Below are 13121 nucleotides of genomic sequence, written 5' to 3'. Positions count from 1 at the left end.
AACATCATAAAGATGTCAATTCTCCTCCATATTATGCACACTTCATATGATCCCAACAAAATAGACTGAGAAGGGTTATTATTAGCTAAGTAAGATTTCCTATAACTGAAATTATAGATGATGCCAGAATGAAAAGGGCGCGAGACCAGAAAAGTGAGAGTAGTGTGTTTCTTGCTCAGGAAAAATAAACATAAGTATGGTTCCTAGTAACTTTGCAGTAAGTATGGCTCCTAGTAATTTTGCAGAAGAGCAAAATTAAATGTACAACTCCCAATCAGCCAAAGAAAATTCTATCCATCCGATGAAAGAAGGAAAAGGGGGGAAATCCTGTAAGTGATATAGTAGGAATTGTAGGATAAAGACCTCCAAAAAGTCACTTGTCAATAAAAACAAAAAGAATAGTGGCAAAAAAATTGTCAAGGACTTAAATATGAGAGCTTGAACTGTAAAACTGTTAGAAGAAAAAATAGAAAAAAACCCTTCATGACCTTTGATTTGTAAAGATTTCTTGGATAAGACAACAAAACATAGACAACAAAAGACAAATAAACAAGCTGAACTTGAACAAAACTTTAAAAACTTTTGTGCATTACAGACACTATGAACAAAGACAATCCATTGAATAGGAGAAAATATTTTCAAATCACACAGCTGATAAAGGATTACTATTCAGAAAATATAAAGAGCTCTTATAACTCAACAACAAGAACAACAACAAAATTCAATCAAAGCAGGCGAAGGATTTGAAAAGACACTTCTCCAAAGAAGATAATAGAAGTTACCAGGAGCTAGAGGGGAGGATAGAATAGGAAATTATTCTTTAATGGACACAGAGTTTTTGTTTGGGATGATAAGAAAAAGTTCTGGAAAATGATAGCAGTGATGACTGTACAACATTGTGAATGTACTTAATGCCAATGAATTGTATACTTAACACATGTTAAATGGCAAATTTTGTTATCTGTATTTTACCGTAATAAAAAAATTTAAAAGGAAACACAATAAAACGTATCTCCTCTTTTATTTCTACTGGAAAGTCCTAAAAACAATCACCAACCCAGTGGCAATGAGCACCCCTAGTATCTAGACTGTGGTTTCTAAATATCATTTGCCGTTGAAAAAAATCAAGGCTCTGTGTAGTGATGGCTGATTTCAGGTCTGGGACAGGGTACAGCGCAAGCCTGGATCATCTTGACAAAGGAAGAGCAAAGGAAGCTTTCGAGGACTATGAAATAGATCCAGGAAAAAGATCCAGGAGTCAACCTGAAGAAGCTCCCACTAGCCAAAGATGGGACCGTAACCACAATGGTTTGAAACACATTAAATATTTTAAATCTGAAAAGCCACAATGATTCCCCAAAAGATGAACAACAAAGGAAAAACTCATTAGTCACCTTTGGAGAATGCTAGAGATCAGCCACATTGTTTTGAACCCTAGTAAATAAAAATAAAAAGTAAGAATGTTGTTTTTGTCCTATAGTTCAGGATAATTAGGCTTTAAACTGTCCTTCAGAGTAACACTTTATAAAGGGAAGAATCTTTCTGTGGAAGTACTTCAGTTAATCAACGATGAAGAAATGAGAGAAGGAGGAGAAAGAAGGGAAGGAAGGAAAAAGTAAGAGAGGAAGAAAGAAAGAAAAAGTATGGGGTTAATAGAAGAAACTACAGAAGCATATCTCTGTGACTTTATTTCTTAGACAAGAACCTTAAACCATAAGCCATGGGGAGATGTGGGAGTGCTACATTTAACTATATTATAATCAGATATCTTTCAACAATAGACACCACAGACACAGTTAAGATGGAGTCAAATTCGAATAAGATATTTATACTTGCTCTACAATTAACAAGAAACTAGTGTCCAGGACACGTAGGAATTCCTGCAAATCTGCCAGAAAAGAGAGACCCACAGGAAAAATGGGCGATAACAGGCAGTAAACAGAAGGATAAAAAGCATGTGAAGGTCAATTTCAGTAGAATTCAAAGAAATGCAAATTAAGACAAAATGTAAACAGTAGAAAGTTGGATAATATGAAGTGTTGAAGAGGCAATGGGGAAAATGGAGACTCTTCACTGCCAGTAAGAGCCCAACCTGGGAGTGTAGCCATTCGGGAGAGCGATAGAGCAGTTCGGCACTCAAACTTCTGGGTTCCAAACTCAGGCAAATTCTCGCATGTCGCCACTGATTTCTGCCTGTGTTCACTGGAACACTGTTTGAGAAAGTGAGGAATTGGGAACAACCTAAGTTTCCTTCCCCCAAAGGAACGTAGACATTAAAGTGACAGAATACCACACAGGTCAGAAAATCATGAGCTAGATTTACGAAGCACAATGTGGAGTGCTCACACAAACATAATGTCGTGAAAAAAAAGAAAGAAATATAGTGAGCTGTATAGTCCAGTAAAGGTCATGCATATTAATCATCAGAACACAACTGTTTCATTCTACGTTTCAAAGATACATATACCCATAGGAGCAAATGGAACGTGCTGGCACATTGCTCGACTTCAGGGAAACGATTCACACAGTTTCCTAGGTCGATGGTGCCCCCTGGAGGTGTGCAACGTGACAGCCTTGAATATGTAAGATGGTTTGAAAGGTCATAGATCAAATACACTAGAAGAATTGCTTACAGTGGGAGGAAGAAGAGAAATGGGTGTGGGAGTGGGGAAGGAAGGAAAACATGAAGTAAAACAAGAAAGAAGAGGGCCCTTGCACAGCCAGTGGCAGCGTGACCTGAATGGAGAAACAGGATCCACTCAATTCTGTGATTTTAAGGCAGGGGAGCGTGGGCCTTAGTAGGTGGCCTTGAGCTGGATAACCAACAACCTTATAAATTCTGCTCAGAAATGTGGATTTTACCTTGAAAGCTCTAGCGAACCCTGGAGGTGTCTGAAACAGAAAAACATTTCAAGGGAATGGATGAGAGGGGCAGAGGCTGAAGCAGCAGGCCTTCAAAGCAATCCATTTTTGGGCTACACATGTTCAATGGAAAGAGCGTGGCCAGAGATGCTTAAACCAAGTGTGCACGACTCCATGGGCACAGGGGTCCTCGGAGGGCCCAACGTTCCCTCCCTTGACCCTCTGCTGATTCTCATGTGCCCAGAGGCTCAACCAGAAACAAGGCCTGCTTAAAAATGCTGGGGGCAGTTTCGGCACAGCCATGGTTGGTACCACCTTCCAGATGTTATTGTGAATAGCACACAGCTGTCTGCCCTGATGGCCAAGGAGTTCCTGTTGGTGACTGACTAGCCATCTGTGCCTTTGCGGGGGAGGAGGGGGCATTCATCGAAACCTCCATGCTGATACACAGGGTATTAATTTTTTGTGAGAATTTTTTCCCACTGTCAAGGACTTCACCTGACAGATAGATGCCCAGATATTTACACAGGAATTTCTCCTCCTTCGTCTTTTTTCTAAATCCCCACCTAGTAGATGTTTACTGGCTCTACGATTTTGAGAAAGGCACTCCACCTCCCCGGTGGAAATACGTGGACAAGAGCTGATCATCTCTGAGGCCCTTCCAATGCCAATGCTCTACAGTTTCTTTGTCTGTAAAGAGTGGAGGTTAGAAAGTTCTAGGGGCGCCTGGGTGGCTCAGCCGGCGAGGCGTCCTAACTTCGGCCCAGGTCATGATCTTGAGGTCCGCGAGTTCGAGCCCCGCATCGGGCTCTATGCTAACAGCTCAGAGCCTGAAGCCTGCTTCAGATTCTGTGTCTCCCTCTCTCTCTGCCCCTCCCCTGCTCACGCTCTGTCTCTCTCTCTCTCTTCCTCAAAAATAAATAAACATTAAAAAATTTTTTAGAAAGTTCTATCTCACAAGATGAATGCAGAGAAAATGCATGCAACAACACTCAGCCCAAGGATCTGATGTTTGGCAAGTACTCAGCAAAAAATAGTTCCTTATCGTCCTCCTTTCCGTCTGTTTAGAACAATATATTTCAAACATTTCCACATTCATAGTTTTACAAATTTCATGGTCAAATGTTCCCCTTCCAAGAATAAGCTCAGGTGTTTTATTACATGTAGAAAGAAGTTCCCAGAAAAATCAAAACTGTTCATTAGAGGCTGTTAATAAGCAAATGGGCTTATGTATTTATTTTATGTTGATTTAATTTCAGATGGGAGTGGGTAGGGAGAAGCAGAAAATCAAACGCGACTTATATCATCCCCTTTTTAAAAAATAATTTTTTTAAATGTTTATTTTTGAGAGAGCACGAGCGGGGTTGGGGCAGAAAGAGAGGGAGACAGAGTTGCTGAAGCAGGCTCTGTGCTGACAGCAGAGAGCTCAATGTGGGGCTTGAACTCACAAACTGGGGGATCACGACCTGAGCCGAAGTTGGAGGCTCAACCAACTAAGCCACCCAGGTGCCCCTCTCTCATCACCTTCTAAGAATAACCTTTTCTCATAGACTCAGGGTGAAAAATATAATAAACGTTTGTCTTTTATAAATCTGTTTCTCTTATTTGTTAATTCTCCTTATCTCGCTCATTGTTGGCCAGCTCTGACAGGAGACAGGATCGCTATTCCAAAGCAGGTGTTCAGGGAAGACACGGAAAACAGGAAGAAGGGAAAGCACCGCATCCTCTTAACACTTCCGTTGGATGACCCACATTTCTGTTGTAAGAATATTTTAAGTCAGTGGTTGCCAGCCCTGCATTCCTGGGGCCACAAAGAACTATTTAATTAATTTTGGTTAAAATATTTTCTTAACAATGGGGCGCCTGGGGGGCTCAGTTAGTTAAGCGTCCAACTTCAGCTCAGGTCATGATCTTCCAGTTTGTGAGTTGGAGCCCCGTATTGGGCTCTGTGCTGACACAGCTCAGAGCCTGGAGCCTGCTTCAGATTCTGTGTTTTCCTCTCTCTCTGCCCCTCCCCCACTAGCGCGCTCTCTCTCTAAAATAAATAAACATTAAAAAAATATTTTCTTAACAAAACGTAATATCTAATGAAAGCCAAGGGGTGGTGAAATAGACCCCATCACACATAGCAGCTTGTTATTAGAACAAATCTTTTGAAAAGAAAGTTGATGATTAAGTACCAAGTCCTTAAATGTTTGCACTCTTTGGCCTGGGAAGTCTCTTTCCATCTTATTGGGGAAAAGAGAAATGTGCACAAAGGAACATGTCACAGTGTTATTTTATAACAGTAAAAAAAACACTGGGAATAACTTACTAACATGAGAACAGTTATATGCACTATGGTGTATCCACCAGATGGATGGAGCCTCAGGTCAAAACCCGAGCATAAAAGCATACATACGACCTCATTTAAAGTATATATATATTTTAAAAGAAGCAGAATATGGGGCACCTGGGTGGCTCAGTGGTTAAGCACGCAACTCTTGATTTTGGCTCGGGTCATGATCTCACAGTCGTGAGTCTGCTTGGGATTCTCTCCCCCTCTCTCTGCCCCTTCCCCGCTGGTGCTCTCAAAAAAACAAAAACAAAAACAAAAACAAAAAACAAGAAAACCCCAGCAAAATATGAAATCACAATTCAAAAGGTTGGGAAGGAAAACATGCCCAATTTTGGTAGCGATAAGTTTCGGTGACAGGATTTTGAGTGACTTTTCTTTCTTTTTACTTATGTTATTGTTAGGTTCATCATAAGGACCATGGAATGTAAGTTGTCTAATTAGCAAATCATCACCACCGTGTTTTATATGTAAACAGACAGAGATGCCAGGGGAAGTCTTTTTGGTTTGGGAGATGGTGGAGAATGGGATAATTTAGATCAAAGTTACGGTAAATTCTATCAGCTCCCAGCAAGGAAGGGGTGGGTTGGTGGGAGCCCCCTCTGTTTCACACTGTCCTGCACAGGCTTGCTGCTTCTTCCCAGGGGTTTCCTGTTCTGCGGGGAAAGCAGGAGATGAGTTCCTTCTCCCAGGGGCTCTGACATCCTGAGTGGATGCTTCCACCGCTGTGCATTCATGATGCATATTTTTTAATATGCCATGAGGATTATTTTCTAAATGAAATGACGTTTTCAAAATATCTCGCATTTGTTAGGCACTTTCTAGGCACAGGCACTGTTTCGGTCCTTTTGATATCCAAATTTCACGTTTTCTCAGGCGTGGGAAAGTTCTTAGTAAAAGGAACTATTGTCTCCTTTCTTTTTCACCTCCTGTTCCTTCTCCTACCCACACAGGGAGTGGCTCTTGGGGACGTAAGTGACTCGGATGAAAGGAGAAAGGGGGCAGACTGGGCTGCCCTTTGTTATAAACAGAGCCTCCTCGCTGCCCGAAGTGTTGACTGGAGAAGCATCTCCAGGTAGACGGGACAGGAAGGCTCTGGAAAGAGGGCACCAGAAAACCTCACAGCCCTTCTCCCTGTGATGTGGCTCATTTGCTTTACAGGCTTCGGGCATATTTGCTGATGTCAGCAGCCCGTCAAAGTTTAAAATAATAATAATAGTGAAAAGGAAAACAGCCCCTTTCTGCCAGGCAGTCCTGTTCTGCCAACTTCTGTATTCTCTTTTGAGTTAATAAACGTCTAAGAACCACCTCCCCTACCACTCTGGGGGATTAAAAAAAAAAAAGGGAGGAAAAAAACACAATAATTTTAAAACCACCAGGTCAGCCCATTGCCAGCAGAAGCCATTCAGACAAGCAGCGTCTGTCACCCTCTAACGAGGATTGTGCCTCTGCCTCAAAAGGGAAGCTATCATTAGGCTTTGTGTTTAGGAGATCAAATGATCATCTAGGGGGCAGTGGCCCTCTTCCGGTCCCTTCCCCATTTCAGTCACGCTCAAGACCAAATGCGTAGACGTTTTCCGCATCGGGCGAAACTAAAACACCGTAATTACGCCGGCTAATGTCTTTCGAAAACATCAATTAAGAAAACGGCCTTTTAATCCCCCTTTTCCTTGAAAACCTGCGACATCCACGTGCATTGTAACGGCAAGGGGCAGGGGAGGGCCGGCTCCCCAAAGGAAACAGCTGAAATGGTTGGAGGGCGGTCAGGTGAGCAGGTCCCCGCTGGTGACCAAGACGCGACCTCTCCAAGGAAAGAAACATCTCTCTAAAGCAAGACCTCTGACGTTATCTTCACGTGCAGTGTTGAAACCAGAGCCAGCCCCTGCATGGTTGGGCTGACACCGGGCTTCTGCAAACCACACACACACGCCATTGTTAATACCTCCTCAGGACAGATTAGATCCCGCATTCCTCAGAAGCACTGAGCTCCAGAGGGAACACTGCCAACAGGCTCCTTCCACAGGCCAACAACTAGCTACAACTGATAACTTTTCATTGAAATAACTGCAACAATTACCCTGAGTCCCCACCAGGGCTCTGTCACCGGGCTATTAGGAGAGAGGTGTTGTGCTTGTATCTCCTGGCGGCTGCAAAGGCAGGAGCCAGAGTCATTCGAGTTGTCTTCGAGCTCACTTTTGTATGCTTTTATCTATGGCTACGTGCCACGGTTAATCAAACTGCTCACCCAAGGTGTACTATTAGACTGACTTCTTTTGTTTTCTTTGGGGGGCCTTATCTAGTAAGCCTGGATACTTGCCCTCTCCGTTTAGGCTTGGACAAGTAACTAATTAATCTCTGACCAAAGATACTGAAGGTTGGCTTGGGTGGGGGTAAAACACCTTGAGGTCATGGTTGGTTTTAATCACACAGCTTAGTTCAAAAGCTGAATGCTAACAAAGATCTTGGCTTTCAAGTCTTAGTTTCAACCGGCGTGCTCATTAAATAGCAAATTTAGTTGTACTGAACTTGGCTTCTGCAACTTTCCTCCTAGTTTTCTTGGAGGAGCAGTGATTGAGTGGATGAAGCGGCAACATGAATGAAAATTAAGGACGGCACAGGTACCTCTGCAGGAGCAAATCCCCAAGGGCCTACATTAAGCTGTATCCAGGGATTAGGTGTCCCAGGATTCTCTATCATCTCAAAAGGGTTATGTTTGGCTTTTGTAATAATAAAAGGTCATTGTAGGGAAAGCATTCTATTTTACCATATACTGTGTTTGCTAGGAGGAAATACGAGGCTAGGCTTCCATACAGCTCAGCCTTTGAATGAAAAGAAAAGATGGGGCACCTGGGTGGCTCAATCGGTTAAGTGTCCGACTTCCACTCAGGTCATGATCTCCCGGTTGGTGAGTTCAAGCCCTAAGTCGGGCTCCGTGCTGACAGCTCAGAGCCTGGAGCCTGCTTCGGATTCTGTGTCTCCCCCTCTTTCTGCCCCTCGCCCCTCATGCTCTGTCTCTGTCTCTCTCTCTCTTAAAAATAAATAAACCTTAAAAAAAGAAAAAAGAAAAGAAAAGATGAACAGTGCAGCAGATGGGTAAATCCCCCAATCTGCAGAAATGTAAAGAGCCAGGATTTGGGTGCCTGTGGGTTTTATCAGAGATGTAAGCAAGGCTGAGACCAGCGCTCTTTGGCTAGTTTTAACACGTTCACAGTCACAATTAACATTCAAGGAATTTCCTTCTCATCCAAGAGTTTCTTTTAAAAGCACTTTATGCCACAAACTAAAGTTCTAGCTGCCATCAGTCCTTCCCATACAGAAGATTGCTGAAATCTCCATAACACTTTTTCTTTTTCTTTTTTTTGAAAATGGGTTCGGACCACGTCAGTTTCCCTGGGGCGACTGTTTTCCAATACGGGACGTTCTCACCTCCTCCCTCCTTCCTTCCCCTAAAAGAGCTTGGAATGGAGACCCGCCTGCCTCCTCCGGGCCTCCGCACCCCCTCCACACTCCCTGGCCGGGCAGGTGTCGCCAGCCCTCCCCGCCCCGCGAAGAGCAATGCTACCTGGCAGGAGCTCCCCCGCCCACCCCCTGCCTGGTTTCGAGTCCCTGAGCCGGCCAAGGCCACTGCTCTCTTCGAGGAAGGGAGAAGCGTGGTCTACACCTCTTACACAAGAGATTCGCACACGGGCACCGAGTCCGAGTCCTGGCTGTGCATGGAGCTCAGCCCGGTATCCGAGTCCTCGTCGTTGCCAGGACAGCTCTTGGCCAGTCCGCGGGCCTGGTCCACCCACATCTCCGCGCAGCCCTGAGGCCGCGGTTCCCGGGAGGGTCCGCCAGAGCCGACAGTCCCATCGGGGACCACCGTCAACTCCAACGTGTGCAAAGTCTGGAGGAGGCCCTGCAGCTCGCGCTCCTTGCTGTCCCACTGCTGCTGGCTGTAATCCAAGTCCGACTTAACGGCCTCCAGGTCCGTGTTGAGCCGGAGCCCGATGTAGAGGCTGGTGCTGAGCTGCGTCCTGACCCTCTCCTGCTCCAGCAGCAGCTCGCCGTCGAGGCCACCATCAGGCTCCAGAGGCTCCTCCCGCGCGGTGAGCTCCTCCTGGCGCCTCCGCATCCACCTCTGGTTCAGCTCCTCCTGAATCTCGGCTGAGAGGCGCTCCAGCAACTCCTCCTGCTGGGCCCGCTGCTCCTGCAGCCGCAGCAGGTCGTCGCACCGCCGGGCCAGCTCCTCCAGCGCGGCCGCCTGCGCCTCGCCGTCCAGGGGCGGCGGCGCCGGCGCCGCCGCCGCCGCCGCCTCGGGCTCCTCTACCGGGCTGGGCCCGTCGACCTCGATGCCTGCGCCCACCAAGTAAGTGTCCTGCACGTAGTTGACTCCGTGCCGCCTCATGCGGTCCAGGTGCACCTTGGCCTCGTAGCGATCGATCTCGCGATCCAGCTCCCGGAGCCGCTGCACCTGCTGACGAATGGTGTGGTCCTGGGAGAGCACCAGATGCACCAGCGTCTCCATGCGCTCCACGGATGCGCTCTCGGTGGCCCGCGGCGGCGACGAGCAGGACGAGGCGGTGGAAGACGACGTAGACGAACAGGGCGACGACGGCTGCTGCTGGCGCCGCCGGTTGAGCTTGGCCAGCTTGCGGAAGGCCTTGCGCACGACCCGCCGCTGCTTCTCCTGGGTCATGGCCAGGCTGGGCCGCGCGGGGATGCCCCGAACCGAGCAGGGGCGCTCGCGACTGAGCACAACGCGCGCCTCGGCGCTGCGGGGACCTGCGTTGGGTAGTGACGCCTCGCTGCGCACCAGCACGAAGCGCACATTCTCCTGCTCGTCGCCCCAGGCGGCCCAGAGGCGCAAGATGCGCGTCTTGTTAGGCAGGATGCGCTCAAAGCCCCGCCACTTTTCCACGATGCAATAGCACTGCGGGGGCCCGCACAGCATGCCCTGCGGCAGCGCCTCGTCGTCGTCCTCCTCGTCTTCGTCCAGGAGTTCCCGAAGCTCCTCCCGGCCTGGAGAGTCGCCGGCCGTTCCCCGCCGCCGGCCCCGCCGCTGCCTCCGTCGCCGCCGGCAGCCGTCCTCCAACAGCACCCGAACCACGTCCGAGCAGGTGGTGCGGCGGGAGAGACCAGACACCAGCTTCTCTTCCTGGCAGATCCACACCGATATCTTCTTCTCCGAAGGATCCATGGTGCAGCCGGGACGCAGGTGGCGGGTCGGGCTGGGCCCCAATGGGGCGGCAGCGACGGCGGGCAGCCCGGCAGCTCTGGGACAGTTTAGGAGCCTGGAACACTCGCCCGGTCCGCACTGGCCCTCCTCCCGGGTTGCGCACCGAACGCAAGAGCCGACGCAGGCTGGAATGGCCGAGGCCGTGCTCCGCCCGGACGGCGCGCTCTCCCTGGGCAGTGCGCCCGGGATCGGGCTCCCGCCGCTCTGGCTCTGCCCAAGGTTCCCGGGGCCTCCAGGTTTTGCTCCTCCCCACGTGGCTCCTCCCCCGCCCGCCCCCAGCGCCCAGATCCGCGGCCGGAGCGCGGGAGGCGCGGCGTCCGGACCCGCCCCTCGCTGCCTCGCCGCGCCCGGGAGCCGAGTCCGCCCCCCTCTCACGCTGCCCGCCACGGGAATCCCGGCCCCTTTTCGGACTCGCCGCTCTGTTGCGCTGCCTCTCCCTCGGCCCACTGTCTCCTCTCCTTGCGTGTAGAGCTACCTGTACGCATCTTGACTTTCTCACCTTTCCCGGCGCCCCTTGGTCCTTCAAGGCCGCGTCGTCTGGGGAGTGCCCTTTGCGCAGACGAGGAAACCGAGACGCGCAGCGTCTCAACTGGAGACTCTTCTGACCGCATCACTTGACCTCCAGCTGGGAGCAGTAAGCGCTGCCTTTAATGCGGAAGGCCTTCCAGCCCTACTTGTCAGGAACCAATATTTGCATATTTAAGGAGAGGTACTGGGACTGTGCGCTCGGTGGAGATAGAGAGGGCTAGGCCTGAGTGGGCTCTCCGGAGGCTGGCTCCAGGATCCCCGCATGGACAGGGTCGTGGCTCCCCATATTGCGGTGGCTTCTCACAGCTGTATTGGCAGGCGGCGCCTAATTCTAGTGGGATTTCGAGACCCTCGACCCCAGTCGCGAGCTTTTTTCCACGTTCCACCTCCGTAGGAGAACACTAGCCATGACCGTGACGGTTTCTGGCGTATCCAGTATCCAGATGTAGTCAGGAAGACAGAAGAGCCAAGTTTCCCAGCTCAAGAAGTCCAAGACCACAATGTGAATGAACTTCTTCATCCTCAGATGTTGATGAGGGTGGTCCTTTACGTGCAAGACTTGGCCTCAGCTTGTCCTTGTAAGCACGGGTCTGATAAGGTCACTCCCTTGCGTCAAGACCTTGGATGACTGCCATTGCCTCCTGAATAAAGTACTTTTATTCATTCACTTGGTAAATATTTATTGAGTACCCGCTGGCTCCAGATACTGTGCTAGGACTTTGGTGATGGACAAAGCACAGTCTTGGCCGGCAAGGAGCTCACAATCTAGTGAAGAGCCCGGCTGAGTGGAGTGTTGAACACAGCGGCTTCTGTGCTCTGATAAGGGAGGTATGAGGTGCTAGGGGAATGCTGGGATAGTATCTACCCAGCCTGGGAGAGCCAAGGAAGACGTCCCCCCCACCCCCGCACCCCCAGGGGAGACAGCATCTTAAGCAAGGCCAAAAGCACCATTTAGGTCAGCCAAAGAGAAAACCGAGGGAGGAGGCAGGTGGCATCCCAGGCAGAAGGAGCCATATGTACACAATGGAGTATTACGTGGCAATGAGAAAGAATGAAATCTGGCCCTTTGTAGCAACGTGGATGGAACTGGAGAGTGTGATGCTAAGTGAAATAAGCCATACAGAGAAAGACAGATACCATATGGTTTCACTCTTATGTGGATCCTGAGAAACTTAACAGAAACCCATGGAGGAGGGAAAGGGAAAAAAAAAAAGAGGTTAGAGTGGGAGAGAGCCAAAGCATAAGAGACTGTTAAAAACTGAGAACAAACTGAGGGTTGATGGGGGGTGGGAGGGAGGGGAGGGTGGGTGAGGGGTATTGAGGAGGGCACCTTTTGGGATGAGCACTGGGTGTTGTATGGAAACCAATTTGACAATAAATTTCATATATTGAAAAAAAAAAAAAAAAGGAGCCATATGTGCAAAGTCAAGGAATAGAGAGTATGGTGGTGTGGCTGTTACTCCGGCTATAAGGATCCGAAGTGAGAGTAGTGTCAAAGAATGAGGTTGGATGAGGGGCACCTAGGGGCTCGGTTAAGCAGCCGACTTTGGCTCAGGTCATTCGCTCATGAGTTCGTGAGTTTGGGTCTCCCATCAGTCTCTCTGCTGTCAGCACAGAGCCCTGCTTAGGATCCTATGTCCCCTCCCTCCCTCTGCCCCCCCCCCACCTCTCTCTCAAAAATAAATAACATTAAAAAAAAATAATGAGGTTGGATGAGTGAACAGGAGTCCATCAGGAAGAGAGGTGAACCTACCATAAGGGTAGTGAGAGGCCACAGGGTATGCATTATGAGTTCAGACTGGCTGAGCAAAAAATCTCAACCCTGACACTTAGTAGCTCAGTAAGCTTAGGAAAAGTATTTCAACTCTCTAAGCTTCAGTTTCTTCATCGGTGAAATCATGATAATAACATACCCACCTAATAGGACTGTGATAAGGTTTTGATGCTGAGACGTGGCAAGTCCACGGTGGGAGTTTCATTGGAGGGTTAGAAGCCAGGGGGTGTATTAGTTTTTTATTGCTGTGGAACAAATCGCCATAAATTTAGTGGCTTAAAATAACACGCAGTTATTAGTTTGTAGTTCTGGAAGTCAAAAACCCAGTATAGGATGGCTGGCTTCCATGCGCATAGTCTCCCGAGCCTACTGGCAAAGCGTTGGCTGGGTTGAGCTCTCATCTG

At 48.6% G+C, this 13121-nt stretch overlaps 1 protein-coding gene across 1 annotated transcript; it reads right to left on the bottom strand.

The window, feature by feature from the left end:
* Positions 1-8448: 8448 nt before the first annotated feature.
* Positions 8449-10611, bottom strand: RASSF10 (Ras association domain family member 10). The gene has a single exon (XM_042958228.1). The coding sequence runs from the start codon at positions 10374-10376 to the stop codon at positions 8862-8864; it is 1515 nt and encodes a 504-aa protein (XP_042814162.1). The 5' UTR covers positions 10377-10611; the 3' UTR covers positions 8449-8861.
* Positions 10612-13121: the final 2510 nt, after the last annotated feature.

This window comes from Panthera tigris, chromosome D1, assembly GCF_018350195.1.
Source record: "Panthera tigris isolate Pti1 chromosome D1, P.tigris_Pti1_mat1.1, whole genome shotgun sequence".
Lineage (NCBI taxonomy): Eukaryota > Metazoa > Chordata > Mammalia > Carnivora > Felidae > Panthera > Panthera tigris.
Note: the sequence above shows the minus strand (reverse complement) of the source record. Positions and strands in the feature narration are given on the sequence as shown.